Raw genomic sequence first — 24,665 nt, forward strand, 5'->3', positions numbered from 1 at the left:
TTTCAAAAAAAAAAAAAAAAAGAGCTACTTTACATAAAATATAGAAACCTTGTAACCTCATGGGTCCATATCACACCCTATCTTTTATATTATTATATGCATGTTTTACATCTTCACATGGTGTCAACCCCTAAAGACAATGTTAGTTTAAAATATTTATGTGCTTCGTAAAGAAATTAAGAGGAAAAGTTTTTTAAAAATCATTTTTTTTTAGGCCAGGCAAGGTGGGTCATACCTGTAATCCTAGCACTCTGGGATGCCAAGGTGGGTAGATTGCTTGAGATGGGGAGTTTGAGATCAGCCTGAATAAGAGCAAGGCCTTGCTTATAGGCCTAGCTACTCGGCAGGCTGAGGCAAGAGAATTGGTTGAGCCCAAGAGTTCAAGGTTGCTGTGAGCTATGATGACACAACACTACCGAGGGTGACAGAATAAGACTTTGTTTCTCTCTCTCACACACACACCATTTGTTTACATTTGTTTTGATATTTGCCGTTTCTATTGCTTTCCATCCTTTTCTGAGGATTTGAGTTTTTAAGTCGTTTTAGTCTGAAAAAGTTCATTTGGCATTTTTGTATTATACATCTGCTGGTGATGAATTTTCATAGTGTTGTTTTACCTGAAAACATTTCTATTTCACCTTCATCCTTGAGTGATATTTTCACTAGATGTAGAATTTTGGGTTGACACTGTTTCCTTTCAGTACTTTACAGATGTTCTGTTCTGGCTGTTCTTTATTTTTTGGCCAGGAGTTTCTGATGACAGGTTAGCCCATTAATCACATGATTGTCTTATACATGATGGGTCAAGTTTTTCTTGTTGCTCCTGAGGGTTTGTCTTTATCTTTCACTGTCATCAGCTTGGCTATGATGTGCCTGGCATGGACTTCTCTGTGTTTATTCTGCTTGATGTTCATCTAACATCTTGTATCTGCAATTTTGTTTGTCATCAAATTTGGGAAAATTTTAGCTATTGAAGAAATCTTCCAGGTATTTTTCCTTCTTTATTCTCTTTTCCCTTTCCTGCTGGACATACATTTGATTGATCATAGATTATCCACTAACAGGTCTCTCAGGCTGTGGCTGTGTTAGTTTTTTTTATTTCCCCTGAATTCACTTTACTTTTTTCTTAATCATATCCATTCAGCTCATAAGTCTCTTCATTTATTTTTATTTCTGAAATTGCACTTCTCAGTTCTAGAATTTCCATTTGGTTCTTTGCTATTGTTTTTGTTTCTTTGCTGGACCTTCTCATTTCTCTAGTGTAATTTTCATGCATTGAAAACCAATTTTGTTTCACCTTGAGACTGGTTCTAGCATCCCCTTCAGAATCCTTGGCTAGTAGTTCCAGCATCTCAGGGTAGGTACACTTAGGTTTCTTTTCTCTCCAGTGTTATGCATTTTCTTGGTTCTTCTTTTGTCGAATAATTTTGTATTATGTCCTGGACATTATAGGGGTGAGATGGTGTGGAATCAGAATGTCCTTACTTTTCTTCAGTGAGTATTATTTCTTTCTTTTCAGCAAGTATTTCCTTGGCAGGCCTTGAATTCCAATTTCCATTTCTTAGGTGGCAAGTGTGGTCTCTGTTTAGATCAGCAGTTCTCAACCTATGGGTCATGACCCACAGGAACTGTATTAAAGGGTCGCAGCATTATGAAGGTTGAGAACCACTGGTTTAGTTTGTATTTTGGTGTTACCTGGGCTATTGTGAATCTGTTCTGTGTGTGGGGTTGTTCCTTAGTCCTTCAGAGAGAGATGTGGGTAGACAGAGTTTGGGTGGGGTTCCCTCTTTGACTCCTTTTCTCTCCCCTTCTGTGTTGTCTTTTTCTAGCTCTCTTTCCTGGTTCTGAGGTCAGGAGGACTCTAATTTCTTTTTCATGCAAGGCCTACCCCCTCCCTTCTGTGTGTGCCAAGAAGATTTCGTCTAGTGTCAGGGAGAGGGTACAGGGATGAGATCTGACCTGTAACTCCACTTGTACCTTCCAAATGCACCTTTTCTCTGTCCACTGCTGTATCCACTCTCTGCCCCCACCTCCAACACACCTGCTGTGCATTCTGTACATCCAGTGTTACTAATGGTATTCTGCAAGGGGGTATCTCGTTTGTACCCAGAAGCAGAACTCTCAAACCAGTGCCTTATAGTCTGCCCTTATCAGCCACGAAAACCCCTTGTTGCCTCCCTGCACAGTGGGAAGTCTGTTAACAGAAGATTGATTAATGGGGATCATTAAACTTTGCTGGTGACTCCTTCCCACTGGGTGCCCCTGCCTGTCTCTGCTGCTGTGGCTGCATCTGCTAGGGCAGTGGGGGCCTGGCCTCTCACTGCTGCCTGGGGGTCAGCAAGCTTGGGCTTGGGCTTGGGCTTTTCACCATACTTGTGGGGGATCCAGAGCAGATCACTGTTTGGAGGAGGCAGGTCCTCCTCACAGCCAGTGGGATGAATACACCTTGTAACCCTGTCCCAGGGAAAAGTGCCATTAACCCCTTACTCACATGCTTTTCTTGGGGCAACAGCTGAGAGCCAGGGCTCGAGTGTAGCACATTAGAAGTTCCAGAACTCAGGGATCCACTTGCCCAGGGTCTGGCAGGCTGAAACCTAGGCAAGGAGGGTATTGCTAGACCGTGACATTGCCTGTGATGGCAGGGGTGCGGCAGAGAGCCCAGGGTAAGCCCATAAGCCTGTCTCCTCACAAAGGTCTAGGTGCTTTTCTAAGTAGAGGTGGGGCAGAGGGTAGGAGGACCTAGGCTTTGGGCAGAAGAGATAGCAAAACAGAAAGCCTGGACATCAGGAAGGTGGGGGCAGGCGAGCTGGGGCTGACCATTCAGGGAATCCTGAAGCTGGGCTTGGGAAGAGAGCAAGGGCCAGGGGCCGTGGTGTCTGTCCCAGGTCTATAAAAGGGAATGGGCTTGGCCAATGACAGACCACCCAGCTCCAAGGGGCAGGGTGGAGAGACAGGCTGGGGATTTCCTATGGGCTTTCCCCGAGCCACGGAAAGGGCTACAGCGCTGCGGGTGTGGGGCCCACTGCTCCCCTGCCCTGGTCCTCAGGTTTCCACAGTCTCTCGGGAATACAGAGGCTCTCCTGTGGCCTGAGTCCTCACCCTCCCAGATGGTGCCCTTGGGCTGAGCACTCAGAGCAGTCTAGGAGGGACGGGGGTGGGGCACATTGAGTGCTTCTCCGGTCTGTTTCCTCGCACCCACAGGCAGCAAGGTTCCCTGGGGAAGAGCAGTAGGTCTGTGGCTCTGCAGCTGTGGTGGCAGGAGGCCCTGGAGAGCTTGTCCCATGAGCTCCCTCTTATTCCTCCCATGTCCAGGCACAGAGTTCGAGTACACGGACTCAGAGAGTGAGGTCAAGGTGTGCAAGCGGTCCCCAGCAGGGCTGCCGCGGCCCCGGAAAGTACTGGGGGAGCCCGGGCCACCTGCGCCCGTGCCTGCGCCCACTGCTCGGGGCCCACTCCCCGCCAGCCCTGACAAGGCCAAGCTGGCGGTAGAGAAGGGGCGCAAGGCCCGGAAGCTGCGGGGCACCAAGGAGCCTGGCTTTGAGGCAGGGCCCGAGGCCAGCGACGACGACCTGTGGACGCGGCGTCGCAGCGAGCGCATCTTCCTGCACGACGCCTCGGCGGCTGCGCCGGCACCCACCCGCACCACTCCTGCGCCCCGGACCCGTGCCAAGGGCCCCCTGAGCCCACGCAAGGACACCAGCCGCGCCAGGGACAGGAAGGACCCCAGGAAGGTAGGGGGCCTTCTGAGATGGGGGCTCACGCACGGGTAGGGCTGGGGCCACACCCCTCACCACCATGGGACTCAAACCACACTCCTGAGACCCACAGGGAGCTCCCACCAAGGACCTGCCACCCTTACCTTCTGAGGTCCTTAACCTCCCAGCTCCATTCTTAGAATGACACTGCAAAGTGGGAATAAAACGCCTGGGGGCCCCAAGGAAAACAGTGATATTGAAAGGCAGCCACTAAAATGTTGAGAAGACCCCTTTGTGGTACTTGTACATCTGCTACCGTGGGAACACACTGATCAGTGAGGCTGCCCTCTTGGGCCTAGCGAGCACCCTGCCTCCCCAGCGATGCTCTGTGGTCTCTGCAGTAACTGTCGTGTGCTGCTAGACTCTCTGTGGTTTCTGTTAGTGGCAAAGTCACCAGCACTGCTGGTTTTTTTGTGGTTTGTGGCCTCTACTCTCACCTGAAGGAAAACCTCATTTCTTCAGAGGTTAAAATGTGAAAATAGAGGTAGGATTCTTTCCCCACCCATATTCATATAGATCTCTCTGTGGATACCCCAGATTAAGATGTGCCTTTTAAGAACTCCACAATAATGAGACCCGTTCCCCTTTTAGCAAGGAAGCTAATGGTCAGGTGTCACTCCCTTAAATAGCTGTATTCAGACTTAGGCAATTTTCTATACAGTATTCTAACCCAGGTCTCTTCACCTTTGGTCCCTGATATAGGACGAACCCCTAGATAACAATGGCATTCTAGTGAAAATCACAAAAAAGGATGAGGCTTGCATTGGTTTCCTGTTGACAGGTGGGAGGGAGGGAGGGGCTGTGTATGCAGCCTCCCATGGGCCCCTTGGACTGCTTTCACCTCTCCCAAGGCTGAAGCTACTTCAGGCTTTTCAGGGTGTTGGAGAGCAGGTACCAGAATAAATAATAATCCTACCAGGTGACCCATTGTTGGCCCAGATGTGTTCTAACTGCTTTACGATGTACTCACAGGACCATACATACAAAGTAGATTCTTCACATTAATTGCATGTTATAGGTAGCCATGAGAGCACAGGTACCAGCCCAAGGTCACAGTAGCTAATGATCCGTTGGGATCAATGAGCTGGGCTTTGAACCCTTGGGCTTTAACTACTCAGACACACAGCCTCTTTGGGCCTTCCCAAGGTGGTACCTTCATTGTTTTGTTTTGTTTTTTTAAATCGTTTTTTACAGACAGGGGTCTCACTATGTTGCTTAAACTGGTCTCCAACTCCTGGGCTCAAGTGATCCTCTTGCTTCAGTCCGCCTATTAGCTGGTACTACAGGTGTGAGCCAGTGTACCTGGTTCCCAAGATAGCGCCTTCTGTCGGAGGCCCTGACTTCCCATTTCTTGGTGTCTGAGTAGCTAAACACTTGGCCATTAGGGGAATGGACCAAGGGCTCACCCAATCCTGGCCTTTTGATGATGTATCAAGAGACTGGAATAGAATAATCATTAACAAAGGGAGAATCAAACACCCAAGGAGATCACCTGACTGCCTGTCATCCTAAGAACAACCATTGCTGCTAATGATTTTTTGAGCTATACTTTTGTAATAGTAGCTACCCCTTAACTGAGGGAGAAATGGTCTTAGCCCCCCAGTGGACACCGTTCAGTATCAGACCCTATACTGTAAGCACTTACCATGCAGTGTGACTGCAACTTTTGCAGTTTGAGGTGTGATAGCAAAACTAGCTCAGATTTCTTTTCACTACTTCACAGTTTCACGGAGAGAAGACTCTTAGATCTTAGTAACCTTGGCATATAATTTTTTTTTCTTTCTGTATTAAGTCAAGAACTTTAACCTTTTTTCTTAAAGGAAGCACTTTGAGGATTCTCTTTGGCATGTCTGAGTTACTAGCATCACTACTCTTGAGCTTTGAGCCCACTATTAGGTAAAATAAAGGTTACTGGAACATAAGCCCTGCAGTACCACAACAGGCAATCTGGTAATCAAGATGCCTGCTGAATGAGGTGGGTAGCATGGACTGTGGATCCGTTGGACAAAAGGATGAGTCACATCCTAAATAGGATGGTGCGAGATTTCATCACAATACTCAGAACAGCGTGCAATTTGAAACTTATGAATTGTTTATTTCTAGAATTTTCCATTTAATATTTTCAGACTGAGGTTGACTGTGGGTAACTAAAACCATAGAAAGTAAAACCTCGGATAAAGGAGATTTCCTGCTTTTTAAACTTAGTACAGTCTGTATATTATCATGTGCATGTCTACATGTGATGAATTTTTATTTTATGTCAATATAAAACAATGACATCCTACCATCTGGATGTCACTGACATGATGGTTGGCACCATCTCCTCTCACTGACGCTGCTGTCTTGGTGGTTTGGATGATGATGGTATTTTGCCATCGTAATCATCAAAGCAACGAACACCTCTGTTTTTGTGTACAGAGCTTCTGTCACATTGAAAGTTCTTTTCTTTTTTTCTTTTTGGAAGTTATTTTCTTATTTAAAAAAAAAAAATGTAGAAGTAGGGGTGGGAGGCCCTTCCGGAAATGAGTTTTCTGGTCAAAGGGAAAGAAATAATTATTGGTTTTACTGATTAGAATAGTAATTTGGAAGATAAAGAAAAGGAAGAAAAGAAAAATTCACAATCCACTCAGGTTTTTTTTTTTTTTTTTGGCTGTCATTTCCTTGTCTGCAGAGATATACACCATAAGAGGAACTGTTTAATAGCAGACGTTAGAGATTCTCCAGCCCTAAGATGCTTCGATTTCAGAAATATGAACAAGGTTAAAATGCACATCAGAAACAAGAAAATACAATGTGTGTGTATATATATAAATATTTTCCCCCTAAATGGGGCTTAAACTATATACCTTTTAATCTTGAAACATGTCCTATTTTTGCCCCTTTTAATGTTGTTTGCTTTGAAATCTCCTGTTTGATACAAATGTTGTGACTTCTGTTGTTGCCTTGGTAACGTTTGCTCATTATTATTTTTTTCTGTTTCTTAATTTTCAACCTCCTCTGGCCTTGGTCATTTGTTTCAGTAGTATGCCTTTTAAAAAACATAGTCATGTGATCTGTCCCCAAGCCCCTTAACCTCTGGATTGTACCAGCTATAGTTTCAAGTCCTCCTTTTCACACAAAGTGTCATAATTTCCATTTCCCTGTGCCATTGGCTCTGGCTCAGAACATGACACCAGCCACTGTAATCAAAGCACGTTAACTATATGTGTTGATGCCCTCAGAGTTTCTGTGACAGGTTGTGGGACACTGAGGTTGTTTCTGCTTCTTTGCTCTGGTAAACAAAGCTATCCATGATGCCTGTTTTTATTTTATTTTATTTTATTTATTTATTGTAGTTTTTGGCTGAGGCTGGGTTTGTACTCATCACCTCTGGCATATGGGGCCGACGTCCTACTCCTTTGAGCCATAGGCGCTGCCCTTTATTTTATTTTTCTTTTTAGAGACAGAGTCTCACTTTGTTGCCCTCAGTAGAGTGCCGTGGCATTACAGCTTATAGCAATCTCCAGCTCTTGGGCTTAGGTGATTCTCTTGCCTCAGCCTCCCGAGTAGCTGGGACTACAGGTGCCCGCCACAATGCCCAGCTATTTTTTGTTGTTGTTGTTGCAGTTTGGCTGGGGCTGGGTTCGAACTCACCACCCTCGGTGTATGGGGCCAATGCCCTACTCACTTCAGCCACAGGCACCACCCATGATGCCTGTTTTTAAAATGTTCAGGCCAGTTTCCCCTCCCCCAGTGAGAAAAGTCTCTGTACTGGAGAGACCTTTGAACTGGGCTGTGTAGCTCTCTCACTTCACTGCTGGGGCCAGGGCTATAGTGGATATTCCAGCAGTGACTCAGGCAGTAGCCATTCAGCTTTCATTGCTCCTTCTGGGACTATATCCTATAGAAGTAATTGGTAAGGTTGTTTTGTTTTTGTGGAGTCACTTGAAAGAATGAAAATGTGGAGGCAGCCTACATCCCATTGTGGGGGCAGGTGAAGGAATTACGGTTCTTCCATGCTGTGGCTCGGTGTACAGCTGTTATAAAACAAAAACGAAGTCACCTCTATGCAGATCAGTTACACTGAGGGGAAAATGTTGCAAAGCAGGAGTTTTGGTACATTCTCACTTGTGTTTACAAATAATACTATATGTATGCACATGTGTCTGCATAGCCTTGGTGTTTACATGGTCATAGGTGCTTGTGGGAAGTTCTGGAAGGATGCACTGTGCTGTGACTAGTGGCTGCCTCTGTGTGGCTGGTAGCAGGGTGGGTGGAGAGGAACTCACACAAGTGTGTACTTCAGTGTTATCTTTTTTGAGGGCAGCAAATAATACATAGTAGTAATAAAGTAATTAAGATTAAAAACAAAAACACATTGTTGGGGGGTGTTTCATTCCTCCAGGGAGGGACACACTTAGGGTCACACAGAACTTGGGGGGCAAGCAAGTAGGGGGAGTTTGGGGGTCCTGTGCCCCCTAGCTCTGCAGGGGAGGCTGGGCTTTGCCTGCCCTCACCTCTGAGGGCTCCCTTCTGTTGCTTCCTCCTCCAGAAGAAGAAAGGGAAGGAGGCCAGTCCAGGAGCTGCACTGCCGACATCCCGCACTCCTGCCCTGCCCCCTGAGACCAGGGCCCCTCACGCCAGCTCCTTGGCCACTGCCAAGAGGAATAAGGCCAAAGCCAAAGGGAAAGAAGTGAAAAAGGAGGTGAGACTTGTGCTCAGGTGGGACACCATGAGGAGGTGCTGGGTCTGGGCCCAGGACCCAGGCAGGAGTGTTGTACTCTGGGTTTACCATGCCTCTTTCCATGCTCCTGAGGCCAGGGTGCAGTCTCTGCCTGGCATTTTAGGCTTACCCTACCTATAGCTGAGGCTCAGGAAAGTGAGGTGATGTGGCTGCAGTCCCCATGCCCTGAGGATAATGAGATATGTGGGACTTGGACCCTGTCCTCAGGAGGCATCACCTTAGCAGGGGTGGGGAACACCTGACTGGTGACTGTAAAACCTGTCAGGCCAGGTGGCAAGAGCCCCCAGCTCAGCTCCAAGTCTCCCAGGGGTCCTCCCTAAGACATGGATGAATTTTTTTGCTCTGTTGGCAGAGGGAGTTATGCCTCATTGTACCTGTTCCCCACATCTGCCAGTCCCTGTGCAGGTGTTTTTTCTTCAAACCCATCATGCCTGGCTAGAGATGTTGCCTTCATTCCTCTAGGAGGGAATTGAGGCGTTTGTCTCAGTGACAAACATAAGTATTGTACTAAGCACTGAGTGCTAAGTACTGAGCTGAGTATATGTAGGCCCTGGCCAATCAGGTTCCTGGCCCATTTCATCCTCCCTCTGGCCTCTGGGATGCACCCAGCTGGGACCCCTGCTATGCACATGGCAGATGCCCCTGGGGCCTGACTATGACCCTGGGTTTCCCAGGAGTGTCCCTTGTGCCATGTCCTAAGCTACTTTTCTGCCATGCTGTGTTGTCAGAACCGGGGAAAGGGAGGTGCCGTAAGCAAGCTGATGGAGAGCATGGCAGCTGAGGAGGACTTTGAGCCCAACCAGGACTCGAGCTTCTCTGAGGATGAACACCTGCCACGTGGTGGGGCTGTGGAGCGGCCCCTCACTCCAGGTGAGTGGCCATGATGTGTGTCAGGAGGGGCTAAGCTACCAGAGGGGTGTGAGCAGGGAATAGTTTGTACTAAGGCCCTGAGGTCTGTGGAAAGGAGGCCAGTTTGGCTCTGGCTTGGAGATCTGGGGAGGATAAGAATAGCCTTAAGGCCAGGGAAGAGGTAGAGGCTGAGTCTTATGGGTCTAGGGAAGGAGTTGGGTATTTACCCTAAGGAAAATAAGAAGCTCTCCAAGTTGATAAGTGAGAGAGCCATGTGGTCAAGTTGGTTTTAAAGTGAGCTGCCTAACTGCTGGGCAGAGTGAATTAGAGGCCCCAGGGGTCGCTGGGAGTCCAGTTAGGAGGCTGTCACCATCCAGAGGACAGCCGGTAGTGACTGGCTTCGTGCAAGGAGCAGGGAAACAGTGCATTGGGAAGGAGTGTGATGTGTGTATGTGGCGGGGGTGGGGGTGGGGGACTCTGTGTGCTCCATGTGGAAGCCCCAGAGAGCTGGAGGGGCACAGTGGGTGGGGGGTGGGCAGGTAGGGGAGGGGAAGGGCAAAGACTAGAGATGGGTAGGGAGCTGTCCCTGAGACCAAGATCAGTGGGGTCACATGCCAGGCTTTGCTGCCTGGAGTTTCGGGTCCCTGGAATACATCTGGGGAGGCCATGTCCAAGAGGCACTTGGACCCAGGGTGTGATGTGCATAGGGAGACAGAGTGAGAGAAGGGTTATGGCCTGAGATGTGTCTGTCACCTGATAATCAGCTGGTCTCAGGGCTGCTAGTGGGGCTCAGCTGACCTGGGTCTGCCATCCTCTTTCCATGTACCATTTGTGTGCTGGACCTATAGTCTCTGGTGATGCTACCAGAGGCTCTCGAGGGGAGGGGGAGGTCCAGTGGACCTCTTAAGGCCAAGGCCTTTGGCCCTTGCCACCCTGGAGAGTCACACAGCCAAGCCCAGAAGTAGGGTGTTTGAGATCCATGAGGCCCCACATGTGTGTGGGCAGCAATGCAGTTGGCCTGGCATGCCACCTGCCCAGTGAGCTATCCAGGTCTTTCACTAATGATCAGATGGGTAGGACTCGTGTTGAAGTCCCCATTGAGAAGGAACAGATGAAGAATGAGGCAGGCTCCAGGGAGGGAGGGGCTGCAGGTGAATGCTTTGTTTCTACTAGGAAGAGAAAAATTGCATGGAATGTCTGGAGAGTTGTCTAGGCTGTGGTAGGGGTGCTGGTGTTTTGGTGGGGAGGTGTGGCCCAGGTGAGAGTGGGTGGGGTACATTGATGGAGAGCAAGCATCTGTGTGGCACAGAGGGCCTTGGTCTTTAGAGTGGGGATGGATGGGAATCAGTCAGAGGGGGCAGGACCGAGTGCTGCCAGCCCACCCAGGGCCCCATTCCTGCTCTGTGGCAGCCCCTCGCTCCTGTGTCATTGACAAGGATGAACTAAAGGATGGCCTGCGAGTTCTCATCCCCATGGATGACAAGCTGCTGTACGCTGGGCACGTGCACACAGTGCACTCGCCGGACATGTGAGTAGTTAGTGGCTGGTCTTGCAGAGCCCACTTCCCCCCTGCTCTCTGGGCTGTGGCTTCCCCTCGCAGTGGGGGAGGGGTGTGACGGGCTCAGGGCAGATTGGCAGGCTCTGCCTGAGTGGGCTGAGAAAGCGTGTTGGCCTCTCTGGGCTGCCCTTGTGTTCTGCAACCCCTTGGTTACACAGGTGAGGAGACCAAGCTCAGGAGGGGGAGAATTCGGCCCATGCTCACAAAGCAGTCAGTAAACCTTTGAGTCCTGGTGCCACATCCTAGTGGTCTGAGGGCAGAACTGGCAGTGGTGGGTTGGGTTTCTCTGGGGAGTTCTCCAGCCTCTCCCGCTCATGGCACATTTGCCTGGCCTCATAGATACCGCGTGGTGGTAGAGGGTGAACGTGGCAACCGGCCCCACATCTACTGTCTGGAGCAGTTGCTGCAAGAGGCGGTGAGACGGTGGTGGGGGCCCAGGAGGCTGGGGGTCAGGGTGTCCACAGTTACGTGCCTAGCATTAAATCCCATGCTCTCCCAGATCATTGATGTGAGGCCAGCCTCTGCTCGCTTCCTGCCACAAGGGACCAGGATTGCAGCCTACTGGAGCCAGCAGTACCGCTGTCTCTACCCAGGCACTGTGGTCCGAGGTGAGATGTGCCTTCCCCCTGCCCTCCCCAGCCTTCCCCTCTCTCCTAATGTGTCAGCGTGGAACTCTCACTGGCTTACTCGTAAAGACCTATGGGAGCCCTCAGGCATGGTTGGATCTAGGTACCATTCAAGCAGTGTCTTCCAGACACTTCCAGGTTTTACCCTATATACTTTAGGGTGAACTGATTTGGGCTGCATGGTTTTCATTTGAGCTACCACCATTAATCTGATAAGCCAGGCCTGAGTCATATTCTCACACCTGATGCTGAGGAATGAGGTTGGCTTCCTTTTCCACATGGACTGAGAGGGGTGAGGAAAGGTGGCTTCCCCAGGAAAGTTGGGATGTTGTTAGCACAGTAAGAGAATGGAAGCAAACAAAATAATAGGTACTCCAGAAGAGATAAGTGTGGATGTCAGACAGACAAAAGGCAGGTACTGAAATGATCCACCTCCTGCTATTGCAAAACCAACACATCTGGGAGATGGGGGTATGAATGTTGGTTAGACCAAAAATATAAACAAAAAACAACCATGTGCCAAATATATCCCACCCCTTGGCTGCCTTGTAGACATATCCAGAAGATGGAAATAGATACTGGGGTAGCAAAATAATAGATGTCTGGTATAGTCTGAGCCATAGGAGCTCAGTCTGGAAAGATTTATTTTTTTCATCTATTAGGCTCTGATTTGTCATTGAAACTCTGAAAGTCTCATTAATATGGTAACAGTCTGTCTTGGATTCATATTTCCGGGAATTTTCTGCCCCCTTGTATTGTGAGGGTTTGCTCCTTTGTAGGCCTTCCTCGTGGTGTCATTCTTGGATTCTTAGGCCCTCTACTCGCCATAGTTCTGCAACCCCTTTGTCTCTCCCCTGTGTTGCATCACATGTCTTTCTCTTTCTTGGTTCATGGTCCCTTCCCTCATTTTAGCAGAGGATCTTTCAATAGCTTTCTAAAGAGGGGCCATGAGAGGTTAATTTCTCATCTTTGCAGGTCTGTAATCTCTTTATTCTACCCATATTCCTTGCAGATAGTTGAGCTGGATGTAAATTCTAGATCGGAAATAATGTCCTCTAAACATTTCAAGGTCCATTGTTCCATTTTTCTCTAGCCTCCAATGTCATTTGAGAAGTTTAATGACATGTTGATACCCAGATGTGTTTTTTTCTTCTCTGGAAAGTTTTAGGATCTTCTCATTATCCCTGGATCTGGAATTCCATGTGGTTTTGTGTGTGTGTGTGTGTATTTTCATCATGCTGAGAAGGGGAGCTTTGATTCCAAAGCAGTGTCCTTTAGTCCTGGAAGCGTTGTGTGTATTGTGTACTGTGTGGATAATGTTCCTTGTGCATTTCATCTGTTTTCCCTGGAACTTACGCTGGTCTGGTAGCTCTGCTTGTTTGAATTTTTATTTCTATTATTATCTATTTCCTTCTTTTGTCCAAGTTTCTGGGAGATTTTCTCTACTATCTTATAACCCCCCTGTTTTTTTGAATTTAAAAAATTTCTCCCAGCTGGGTGTGGTGGCTCACGCCTGTAATCCTAGCACTCTAGCAGGCTGAGGGCGGGTGGATTGCTTAAGCTCATGGGTTTGAGACTAGCCTGAGCAAGAGTGAGACCTAGTCAGTCTCTACTAAAAATAGAAAAAACTGAGGCAAGAGGATTGCTTGAGCTCAAGAGTTGGAGATTGCTGTCAGCTATGATGACACCATGACACTGTACCCAGGGCAACAGCTTAAGACTCTGTCTCAAAGAAAGAAAAATTCTCCTATCATTAAAAAAATTCTTGAAGTCTTCTTTATCCTCTGAATATTCCTTTAAAAAAAAACTCAAGGCTTGGCGCCTAAGGCTCAAGTGGCTAAGGTACCAGCCACATACACCTAAGGTAGTGGGTTCGAATCCAGCCCAGGCCCACCAAAACAACAATGACGGCTGCAACAAAAAAATAGCCAGGTGTTGTGGCGGGCGCCTGTGGTCCCAGCTACTTGGGAGGCTGAGGCAGGAGACTCGCTTGAGCCCAGGAGTTGGAGGTTGCTGTGAGCTGTGATGCCACGGCACTCTACCCAGGGGGACAGCTTGAGGCTCTGTCTCAAAAAAACAAAAAAACCTCAACTTTGTTTTGTCAACACATTATTTTTTAAAAAATTTTTCAGAGGATCTTTTTTTCCGTGTTAGATTTTGTGAGCTCCCTGTGTCTTGTGGGTACCCCTCTTCCTTTCATTGAAGACTCCTACGTTTTTGTTGACCCTTAGTGAAGAGAGACATCAAGGAGCTGATGAGAAGCTCTGTGCATGAGTGAGCCCTTGTCACAGCAGTGGGCAGGACTGTTTTGTTAGGAAGCTCCCAAATACCTGCACAAGGTCTTTTCAGCTGGGTAGATTTCTTGTGTCCTCGGGGACAGAGCTTAGTATCTGGCACTTGTGGAGGGGTCTGCCCTTCAGTGTGTGGACTTGCCTGTTAATCCCTGGTTTTAGTCTGGGGGCCCACCTGCCCTCCGCACCTGTGCTTAGCGTCCTTCATTTGGAGCCTCTCTGGTGGCCTTGCAGCCCTCTGCCTGTTCAGTGTCAGGGTCCCCATATCCCTGCTTCAAGAGGTGCCTATTGGCTCCTGGGCCGAGCCTTGGCAGGGTTCTCTTGGGAAAACTACTTCCCCCCCATTGTCTCATTGACATTGTCTCTTTACAGAAGACCAAAGTCATCTCCTTCATGTCCATCCTTATGTCCTGATGTCTGTCTTACTCCCACTCCCTCCTGCCTCCCACCCTTCCCTGTGTCCTTCAGGGCTGATGTTCTTCCTTTATTGCTGTTTCCAGGAGTATCTTGGGCATGAGTGGGCACAAGTGTGTGTGATCTGCTGTCAGTCCCAAAGGCAGCTTTAAGTGGGAGACCCAGCATTCTTGCCCTGACTGCCTGGCTCTGAAGATCACATTTTGCACCACTGTATACCTACCACCAATGTCCCACTGCTGTGCCTTAGAGACTAGGGCTATTTATGGGCTGGTTTCTACTGCCCACCTCACCTGGGAGGATGTGCCTGCCCTCATCAGAGTGCCTGTCCTGACCTCCTGCTCCTCTGATAGGGTTACTGGACCTGGAGGATGATGGGGACTTGATCACCGTGGAGTTTGATGATGGAGACACAGGGAGGATCCCCCTCTCGCATATCCGCCTTCTGCCTCCCGACTATAAGATCCAGTGTGAGTGACGGGCATGACACAAGGGTTCCTGCCACTGCCCCTACCCCCAAGGCCCTTAATTTGTGAGCTCAACCATGGGGATCCACAGGAGATGGGGATGGGAATGGCAGAAACCATGAGTGGAGCTCCCAGAATGGGACTGGGGAAAGGGGATTTCAGGCCTGCCAGATCTTGCATCCTGTGGCCCATGGGAGTAGCCACAGACCTTGGGAGACTGACTGAGGTTGGTCATAGGCAATTCCAATCCCCAAGTGACCACAGCGGTGTGGAATTCTTGCCTCAGCCCCATGAGGCTGGTACTGCCATCCTCTGACTGCTTAGTCAAGGCTGGGCTTCCAGGTGGTTAATGATTTTCCCACACTAAGACAGAGGCAGGACTTGGACCCAACACTGCCTGAATTCTTGGGGTTAACATCAACAGTTTTAAACATCCTAAGTAAGTGGGTCATAAAAACTGCAAAAGTCAGCATCTGTGATCAGCCCCTCTGAGTTCCACAAAGCACTTTAGTTCACTTAATAAGGGGTCCCTGCTGAGCAGCTTGAGTACCAGATGGGGAGCTCCCTGAGACCAGCCACACAGCATCATCTGCAGAAACCAGGCCTGAGCCACTGTGCTACACCCTGCAGGTGCTGAGCCATCCCCAGCCCTCTTGGTGCCGAGCGCCAAGCGCCGCAGCCGTAAGACCAGCAAAGACACCGGGGAAGGCAAAGACGGGAGCACAGCAGGGTCTGAGGAGCCAGGAGCCAAGGCCCGAGGGCGAGGGCGGAAACCCAGCGCCAAGGCCAAGGGTGGTAGGTTGGCCCAGCCCCTGCCAGTGTTCTCTTGTGGGGTACCTGCATAAGTAACCACACTCTACCTTCCTAAGAACCCTGCCCCACAGGGAAGTACTGAACAATTGACACAGGAGGAACTGGAGGCAGAGATAGGCAGGATCTGAATTCAACCTGAGTGTGTTTCACTCCAGAATCCAGAGAAAAGTGCTTTGGACTGAAGGCTGAAGCTATGAAGTACCCACTTGGGGCAGCACAACATAGATGGCTGTTATAGAGAGCCACCCAGGGCCAAGGAGGGCACTGGGCCAGATCCCTGCGGGACTCAGCACAACCAGGATGGAGGCCCAGGCTTCCCAGTACAGGCTAAGGCTGGTCTCCTGCCAGGCTGGCAGCCTCCCCTTCCCCAGCCTCACATCTGATTTCTTCTTTTCTTTTCTAGACAGAGCTGCAGTTCTGGAGGAAGCAGGCTCAAAAGATGAGGTCCCCAGTACCCCCTTGGCCCTGGAGCCAAGCAGTACCCCAGGCTCCAAGAAGAGCCCCCAAGAGCCCGCAGATAAGCGGACCAAAGTCCCCAAGGCCCGCCTGGCTGCCCCCCAACCCAGCCCTGCACCACCCACCTTTGCCAGTGGCCCTGCTCCCGAGCCCTTTGGGGAGCTGCCGGCTCCCGCTGCCCCCCTCATTACCATGCCTGCCACCCGCCCCAAGCCCAAGAAGGCACGGGCTGCCGAGGAGTCAGGTGCTAAGGGCCCTCGCAGACCGGGGGAGGAGGCTGAGCTACTTGTCAAACTGGACCATGAGGGGGTCACATCGCCCAAAAGCAAGAAGGCTAAAGAGGCCTTGCTGCTCCGTGAGGACCCAGGAGCTGGAGGCTGGCAGGAACCCAAGGGCCTGCTGGGCCTGGGTGGCTACCCTCCAGCTACAGGCAGCAACGAGCCTAAGACAGCCTGGCCCAAGGCTGCAGATGGGGATCTGGCCCAGGAGCCTGGGCCAGGGCTCACATTTGAGGACTCTGGGAACCCCAAGAGCCCAGACAAGGCCCAGGCGGAGCAGGACGGGGCTGAGGAGTCAGAGAGTGGCAGTAGCAGCAGCAGCAGCAGCAGCAGCAGCAGTAGCAGCAGCGGTTCAGAGACGGAAGGCGAGGAAGATGGCGACAAGAGTGGGGAGGGAGGCCGTGGTGCCGGGGGCCGCAACTGCAGTGCTTCCAGCTCCAGGGCATCCTCCCCTGCCTCCTCATCCTCTTCATCCTCATCTTCCTCCTCCTCGTCATCCTCCTCTTCTTCTTCCTCGTCCTCCTCATCATCCTCTTCGTCTTCCTCCTCATCCTCCTCGTCGTCCTCCTCTTCCTCCTCGTCGTCCTCGTCCTCCTCATCATCCTCTTCGTCTTCCTCCTCATCCTCCTCGTCGTCCTCCTCTTCCTCCTCGTCGTCCTCGTCCTCCTCTTCCTCTTCCTCCTCTTCCTCCTCCTCATCCTCCTCCACCACAGATGAAGACTCCTCCTGCAGCTCAGATGATGAGGCAGCTCCTGCAGCAGCGGCCGGGCCCTCCACCCCGCCTGCGCTTCCCACCAAGGCACCCAAACAGGCCAGCAAGGCACGCTCTTCTGCCCACTCCCCTGGCAAGAAGGCAGCCACACCGCAGCCCCAGGCACCCCCGCCTCAGCCCCCACAGCCCCTACAGCCCAAAGCTCAGGCTGGGGCCAAGAGCCGACCTAAGAAGAGAGAGGGCGTCCACCTCCCCACCACCAAGGAGCTGGCCAAGAGGCAGCGTCTTCCATCAGTGGAGAACCGACCCAAGATTGCTGCCTTCCTACCAGCCCGGCAACTCTGGAAGTGGTTCGGCAAACCCACCCAGGTAGCCAGGCCTTTTCTTTCTCTGGAGAACTGATTACTCTTTGCTGGGCCCTCCCTGCCCCTCATAACTGCTTAGCAGACCCAGAGAGGAGGGCAGGTATCCCATTTTACAGATGGGTACACTAAGTTTCAGAGTACCCAAGGCCACCCAGTCTGTCTGACTCTAAAGCTGTGTCCTTCACAGAGCAGCCCTGCCCTCTAAGCTCAGAACCCAAATGATGGCTGTGTAAGGACCAACATGGACCCCACCTTCAGGGGTCAGGGATCACATGAAAGGGTCTTTCCAGACTTCTTGGCTAGACAGCTCGTTTCTGGTTGAAGTCCCTTTGTTTCCAGCCACTCTTCACCTTCAAGTGGCAGCATGCTCAAGGCTCTTGGCTGATAGTGTGACAGTCCCAGCAGAAGGCCAGGGCCAGGTCATGTGCCTATCCCTGAGCTAATCAGCATAGCCTAGAAAGCAAAGTTCTGTTTGGCCGGTCTGGATCCTATGTCCGCCCTACAGGAAGGGGTAGGTTGTCCAGAGGAGCCTTCCCAGCCCGCCCTGTGGCTGTCTGCCACTCACGTGCACACCTGAATACACTTACATGCATGTACACATGCACATACATATATGCCCACCAACAGTGCACACACTGGCACATGGATGCATGCATACCAGTGTGCACATACGCAGTGCACACATGTAAGTATGTACAGTTGTTCACACATACACATGCACTTCTCAGTGAATGACATTGGCAGTAGCTATTCTGGAAGCTTCCATGTGGAGAATGGGAACATCCCCCATGGTCACCAGTCTATTCCCCATACCTAGGCAAGAGGCTCCTGGCTGGGCAAACGTGTGGGATTGTCCAAGTCTGCAGGTTGGGTGGCCTGGGTTTTGCACGTAGCATTGGTCTTCCCAGAGTAAGTGGAGGTGGGCCGTGAGGAGATGGCACTGCTGGGTTTGTACCTCTCTAGGGCCCTGTTCTCACTAAGGCAGGTTGACAACCTGGTGTTGACAGTGATAGGCTTGGGTGTCTCTGGCAACACACTTCTTTTTTATTTATTTTTTGAGACAGAGCCTTACTTTGTCACCCTCAGTAGAGTGCCATTGCATCATAACTCACAGCAACTTCAAATTCCTGGGCTTACGAGATTCTCTTGCCTCAGCCTCCTGAGTAGCTGGGACTACAGGTGCCCGCCACAATGCCTGGCTATTTTTAGAGATGAGGTCTTGCTCTGGCTCAGGCTGATCTTGAACCCGTGAGTGCACCCACAGGAGGGTGCAGGCAATCCACCCTCCTCGGCCTCCCAAGTGGTAGGATTACAGGCGTGAGCCCACCACACCCAGCCTTGCCAACACACTTCTTAAAAGCTTGAGAAGCTTCTGGCGTATCTGCCCTGCCTCAGAGGAATAGTCTTAATGGGTTCTGGTGATTTTTGTTCTTACCACAGTTTTTCAGGGCCTGCCTTTTGCTACCCATGGGTGGCTGGAAAACCCCATAGTGGGAAGATAGCTCCATCTGTCCCAGGCTGCTCTTCACTGGGGGGGCTCTCTAGAGTTGGGTGTTTTCTCCTTTCAGACAGGGGGTGCAGCCACTTGAGCTGCAACTCTTTTTTTACTGGTCCCTCTTCTGTAAGGGTACTCGTTTGAATTTGAGGTCCTTGTGGGGCACAGGATTATCTGACTTAATGGGTACAGGCTGAAAAAGCCCCTGGGAACAGGGTGGTGGCAGGTGGAGGGCTGGGGTGATGCCACCACTGAAAAGCTCAACCTGAGCTTGGAACTTACCATCCCTCCTGCCATGAACATAGTTCTATGCCTTGAGTCAAAGAGAGTTTGAGTTCACAGAATACGCATAAGAAATCAGTTTTGTGACTACTGAAAGGTCTGTCCCTACCAGGGATCTGGCAGATTAAAGGTAGAAAGGGGACAGGGGGATAAGGTAGGAAGCCAGCATGATGTTTGTTCCCCTGCTCTGGCAAAACACTGGACTTCAGTCTGGCAGTGGTGTGAGAAGGGAAAAGGAGGCTTTAGAATTTAGTCTGAGGTGAGAATATGGTGGTTCTGTGGAAGCCATAGCTTTGCTCAGTCTGGTTTTCAGAGGAGTTTCTCCCTAGGATGGTGACAGTGGAGGCAGGCATACTCAAAGAGATCCTGGGACACTTTGGAAAATGTTGAGTGAATAAATGAAACTCCCAACACAGCAGGGGGCCTGGGTGAAGCTAGGTCCTGCAGGTGCTGAGCACTCAGTGGGAGGCAGTATCTGGGGTTTAAAGTCCTTCCAGGGACAGACCTTAGCCCATGCCTTTGGGGAGAGGATGTGTGTGGATCCCCTTACTCCTCATTAGGCCACGTGGGGGACTGATTCACACTGGACCCACATGAGGACATTGTGACATCTGTCTGCCCTTTTTCGTCTCCCCTTTCCTATGGCCCTTCTTTTTCTCCTGGGAACACTTCCAGATAAGTCCCTCTCATCCCAAGTCCTCATCTTAGTGTCTGATCCTTGGACATAGACCCTCTTTTAACTTAAGAAGCCCAGTAAGTAGAGTGATCTCACCCATGGGCTGCGCAGTGAGTCACCAGGGGCCTTGAATGAGACTTTGCTTTGTGATGGCCCCAGAATCTGCCACATACAAGGCCAAGACTCTGTGGTCTGCCCTGTGCTCTGGTCCTGCACCACAGTGGGTGGCCCTGGGCAGTGGCCATGGCAAAATACACATATACACACACCTATCTCCTCAGCTTCGTTTTCCCTGCTAACAAAATGAGGCTGCATGTGGCTGACTCTTGTCTCACAGGGTGGTGGCAGGACCCAGTGAGGAGTGTGGAAGATGCCACGGGGCAAAGGAGACCCCATACACAATAGGCAGGGGTGGCAGGAACATCTGCACTTTTAGTGGTGCCCTGGCTGTCCCTTCTAGCTATAGTATCCTTGGCTTAAATGCAGTCCCTTTTTGAGACCTAGCAATATGAGATGGAAGAGGGGTGTCCCCAGTTAGAGCATGACAAGGGGTTCCCTCCCTTCTGCTGCCTTCTGCAGAAGCCCTGAGTTGACAGTGCTTGACTTAGAGGCTGAGGGTTGGGGAAGTGGGGGGCCGGGCAGACAGGACCTGGGCCTAGCCTGTGCCCTCATGACCTGAGTCTTATCCCCATAGCGTCGAGGCATGAAGGGCAAGGCCCGCAAGCTCTTCTACAAGGCCATTGTGCGTGGCAAGGAGCTCATCCGTATTGGGGACTGCGCTGTGTTCCTGTCAGCTGGCCGCCCTAACCTGCCCTACATTGGCCGCATCCAGAGCATGTGGGAGTCGTGGGGCAACAACATGGTGGTCCGTGTCAAGTGGTTCTACCACCCAGAGGAGACAAGCCCTGGCAAGCAGTTTCACGAGGGCCAGGTGAGCCCACAGGCCAACTATGTCACCCCTGCTACCCCATCTGGGTCCACACAGTATTGGAAGATGGATGCCTGGAGCATTGCTTAGTCTGCCCAGTGGTGGCAGCCCTGCCTTGGGGTCTGAGGTCAGATGAATCAGCTTCTCTTTTGTCCCCTACACAGCACTGGGACCAGAAGTCTGGCCGTAGCCTCCCCGCAGCCCTGCGGGTCTCCAGCCAGAGGAAGGACTTCATGGAGGTAGGCAGGCACAGGTAGCTGGGAAGTGGCTGCCACCTCCCAGGCAGCTCATGCAGGGGTCCGGCCGGATTTGGTGGCTCTGCCTCCATGGCCTCCTGCAACCTCTGCCCTTTTATCTCTGCCACTTTGAGCTGCCTGGCTCCTGTTCTCTATCTCTCCTGGTCTCTGCTTCTGTGTCTGTGCCTCTGGGTCTCAGTCTCTATTCTCATCTTCAGCTTTGCTTTCTTGCAGTTTCTGGATGTCTTTGTCTCTCAGTCTTGGGGGGTCATTCTCAGTGTTTGTCTCTCTTTGTCTCTGCCTCCTTTGGTCTTTGAGTCTTTCTCGGCATCTGGCCCCTCTGGCCTGGGAGGGTGGCCCTACCCTGCTCATCCTGACACCCTGCTCATGCCCACAGCGTGCCCTGTACCAGTCCTCACATGTGGACGAGAATGACGTGCAGACGGTATCGCACAAGTGCCTGGTGGTGGGCCTGGAACAATATGAGCAGATGCTCAAGACCAAGAAGTACCAGGACAGCGAGGGCCTGTACTACCTCGCGGGCACCTATGAGCCCACCACGGGCATGATCTTCTCCACAGACGGTGTGCCCGTGCTCTGCTGAGCCCGAGGCTGCCTTGTGCCCTGGGGGCCAACAGGGCCCTCACCATCACTGCCACAGCGCAGGGACCACGTGCGTTGCGTGCATGCAAGTGTGCCCATGGGCATGTGCATGGGGCCAGGTGTGACGTGGACGCCTCGGGCGAGTGTGAGTGTGTACATGTGTGTGCCCGTATGCATGCACGTGTGTGCACACATGTGCACACATCTCAGCCCTACTCTCCTAACCCCTCAGTGCCCCCAGGACAGGGGCTCCTCTCAGCTATCAGGGTATGGCTTTGCTGTCCCCCTCAGGGTGGTCCCGGCCAGGACTGGCCTCAGGCCTCCGGTCCAGCACCTTGTAAGCACTTGGCCAGGTGCCCCTAGGCCCAAGCAGACTGGGGGTTTGGTGGCGAGGGGGCTTCCAAGCAACCAAACTGACACTCTGGGGTTCCTGGCACCCATGGCACGGAGCATACCCCAAGATCTCCCCCTGAGGGATGGGGCGGTCCAGTGCCAGCTGGCCTCACCCATTGTGCCAGGCCTGCTCTGGGCACCCTTCCTGGTCAGCCCCACCCTCTCAGGATGGTCTGGACTTAGGGAACAGCTGGGCAAGGGTGGAGCCCAGGAGCATCACACAGTGCCAGGTGGAGGGGGCTGCATGCTCCAAGGTCTGGCAAGCGCCCCCTCGGCCCAGAGCCTCACACTACAGAAAACCCCATTGGTGCTGAATCCTCGCCGGCCATGCCCGGCCCCTCCCCGCCCAGGAGGGAGGTGGCAGTTCTTAACCTGTACAGTTTTATTGTACCGAGAGACTCACCCCGCCCCTGTATCATAAGCCTTTAAATGGAGTCAACTTTTTAATTATATATATAAAGATAAATATATATAAATATATATAAATATAAACTTTTTAAAACTGTGAAAAATAGCTATGAAATTATAAAAAAAAAGCGAACACATTCTGACGTGCAGAATATTATTTTTTATTTCCTGTTAGATTGTGAGTGTCTAGCACCCAGCTTCACCGGCTTCATCGGCCTCCTCAGCCCCCAGCACACACCCCCTGCAGCCCAAGGGTGCCGTACTTGCCCCCAGGACTAAAAATGAGTTAGGGAGAGAGAGACAGCAGACTGAGCAAGGGACAGGGAGGGAGCCACCCCAACCTAAGGTCCTGCTCAGGCCCAAGAAAGCACTTAACCAGCCTCCGAGCCTTCCAGGGAAAGGGAGGCTTCGTCCAGACAATCTTGAGGGAAGGAAAAGCCAGACTTCGGTTTTGTTTTTTGGGGGGAATTATTGTTTTCCCTTTTTTTTTTTTAAGTTTCTTTTGGAATTTTGTTTGTTGGCAAATTCTGTGTGATCTTTTTCATAAAAAAAGAAAAGAAAAGAAAAAGATTTAATTGGAAAAATGCCATTGTTCAGAGTGGTTTATTTCAGGGGCTGGGGTAGGAGTGGTGGTTGGGGGAGCCTGCTGTCGTTGGGCACAGGGAGGTTGGAAGTTAGGTGCCACATAAATTAAGCTAATTTACATGATGGAATTAAAAGTTAAGTTTCTCGATTGCAATAGCCACATGTCCCATACCCAAAAGGGGAGAACATGTACAGAAGTTCTCTTGTCTCCCGGTCTGTTTCCCTCCGTTCCTGTCACTTGTGACAGGATGAGAAGAAACGCCTTTACCAGGAACTCGGATCTGTTTTTGTCTAAATGTAGCTCTTGGGCTATTAAAAAAGGAGCCTCCTAAAAAAAAAAAGAAGAAGAAGAAGAAGTTCTCTTGTCAGGGCGGGGTTAGAGGGCTTGCTCCTCTCCTCTTTTCTTTATATGCAGGGTTCAGCAATTCTGGCCATGCCTCTCCCTGAAGACAGTAAGACTGATAGTCACGGTGGCCCTGAGCCCTCCTGGGATGGCATCCCTCCATCGGGCCATGGGAAGCCACAGTTCTGGCCTCTGAACCTCAAGGGCCCAGGGAAGTTGGAGGGAGGGGCTGGCCCCAATTGACCACGTGCCCTGGGCAGTGTGGATGGCCTGCAGAGGTCATTCTGAGCTTTGCCTCTTTAAGTATGAAGAAGGTATACCAGTTATAAGTGTTACCATGCAGAGGGCAGCTACTCAGCTCCAGCTCTGCTGCAGGAAAAACGAAAATGGTGCCCCACTCCCAACCCTGCAACACACACTTGGAGGCAGAGGGGTGTTCCAGTGTCACCTGGTGGCCAGCTCTGGTATCACCTGATAGGGTTCTGGCCTACTTGGGCTGGGGACAATGCCTGCTTGGCTAGCAAGGGAGGAACACAGGCATCCCTTGGGCCCAACAACCCCCCTTCTTAGGGAAAATGAGGCACAGAACAGCCTGGAATTTGCACAGATCGCACAAATTAACAAAGAGCTGAGGTTGAGCCCAGAAGGCTTAGGCTCCTAGGACCCAGCTGAACCCGAGGGTCATGGCCAAGCTGTCTCTCTGCTTTAAACTTACTTTTCTCCCCCTTTTAAATGGGCTGGAAGCAGTCACTCTTCCCTCACAGGGGCCAAAGGAGCACAAAGGTGCTGGACAAATAGCAGCTGTTTCCAGCTCCCCCCACTGACCCTTCCACACTAACTTGGCCGTGCCCATCGGGCGTATGGAGGCCCCCTTATACATGACCCACTCGCTCTGGTGCACCTTGTCTCACTGAGATTTTGAGATGGTGGTCACAGCTCACACCCACACAAGCATTCCTCAGGAGGCAGCAATGTGGCAGTCTCTGCCTTCATCTTTTAATGGCCAGTGCGGTACAGTTAGTGGACAGACAGGTGGATGGGACACAGCAGGGGCTGGGGTGTAGAAGGGCAGGCCAGCCTCCCCCGGGGGAAAGCCATCTTTGGCAGGACACCCCTGGAAGCTCCCCCAGGGCCCTGACCTGGCCGGCCTGGCATTCTGCAGAGTCCAGGTTGAAGTGACCTCCAGGCACCTCCCTACTTGCTGGGAACTCTTAGGTATGTCAGGTTCCTCCTCGAGCCTAGCTGGACAAGGGTCAAAACCTAGGTCAAGGGTCAACTTTAGCTTGGTGGGGACCCTATTTTGTGGCCCCCAAACTTGTCTCCTATATCAAGTGGAGAGGACCTGGAAAGGTGTCAAGTGGGCATGGGGCAGGCCTGCTCAGGGTGTACTGCTCCTATCGACACTGAGA

At 51.2% G+C, this 24,665-nt stretch overlaps 1 protein-coding gene across 2 annotated transcripts in view; it reads left to right on the top strand.

Annotated features, from left to right (window-relative positions):
• TNRC18 (trinucleotide repeat containing 18) overlaps positions 1-22,864 on the top strand; it is a 99,303-nt gene extending 76,439 nt beyond the window's left edge. Inside the window, exons 19-30 of one of the 2 annotated variants that reach the window (XM_023516526.1) lie at positions 3,313-3,731; positions 8,287-8,439; positions 9,207-9,348; positions 10,738-10,855; positions 11,225-11,300; positions 11,385-11,493; positions 14,570-14,686; positions 15,314-15,478; positions 15,900-17,311; positions 20,455-20,691; positions 20,853-20,927; positions 21,322-22,864. In XM_023516526.1, coding sequence (XP_023372294.1) covers positions 3,313-3,731; positions 8,287-8,439; positions 9,207-9,348; positions 10,738-10,855; positions 11,225-11,300; positions 11,385-11,493; positions 14,570-14,686; positions 15,314-15,478; positions 15,900-17,311; positions 20,455-20,691; positions 20,853-20,927; positions 21,322-21,528 — 3,230 coding nt within the window. In that variant the 3' untranslated portion in view covers positions 21,529-22,864. The remainder of the gene's footprint in view (positions 1-3,312; positions 3,732-8,286; positions 8,440-9,206; positions 9,349-10,737; positions 10,856-11,224; positions 11,301-11,384; positions 11,494-14,569; positions 14,687-15,313; positions 15,479-15,899; positions 17,312-20,454; positions 20,692-20,852; positions 20,928-21,321) is intronic. The other variant, XM_023516527.1, reaches the window with a different exon arrangement.
• The last annotated feature ends 1,801 nt before the right edge of the window (positions 22,865-24,665 follow it).

This window comes from Otolemur garnettii, unplaced genomic scaffold (genome assembly GCF_000181295.1).
Source record: "Otolemur garnettii isolate 467f Iridium unplaced genomic scaffold, OtoGar3 scaffold00092, whole genome shotgun sequence".
NCBI classification, from domain to species: domain Eukaryota; kingdom Metazoa; phylum Chordata; class Mammalia; order Primates; family Galagidae; genus Otolemur; species Otolemur garnettii.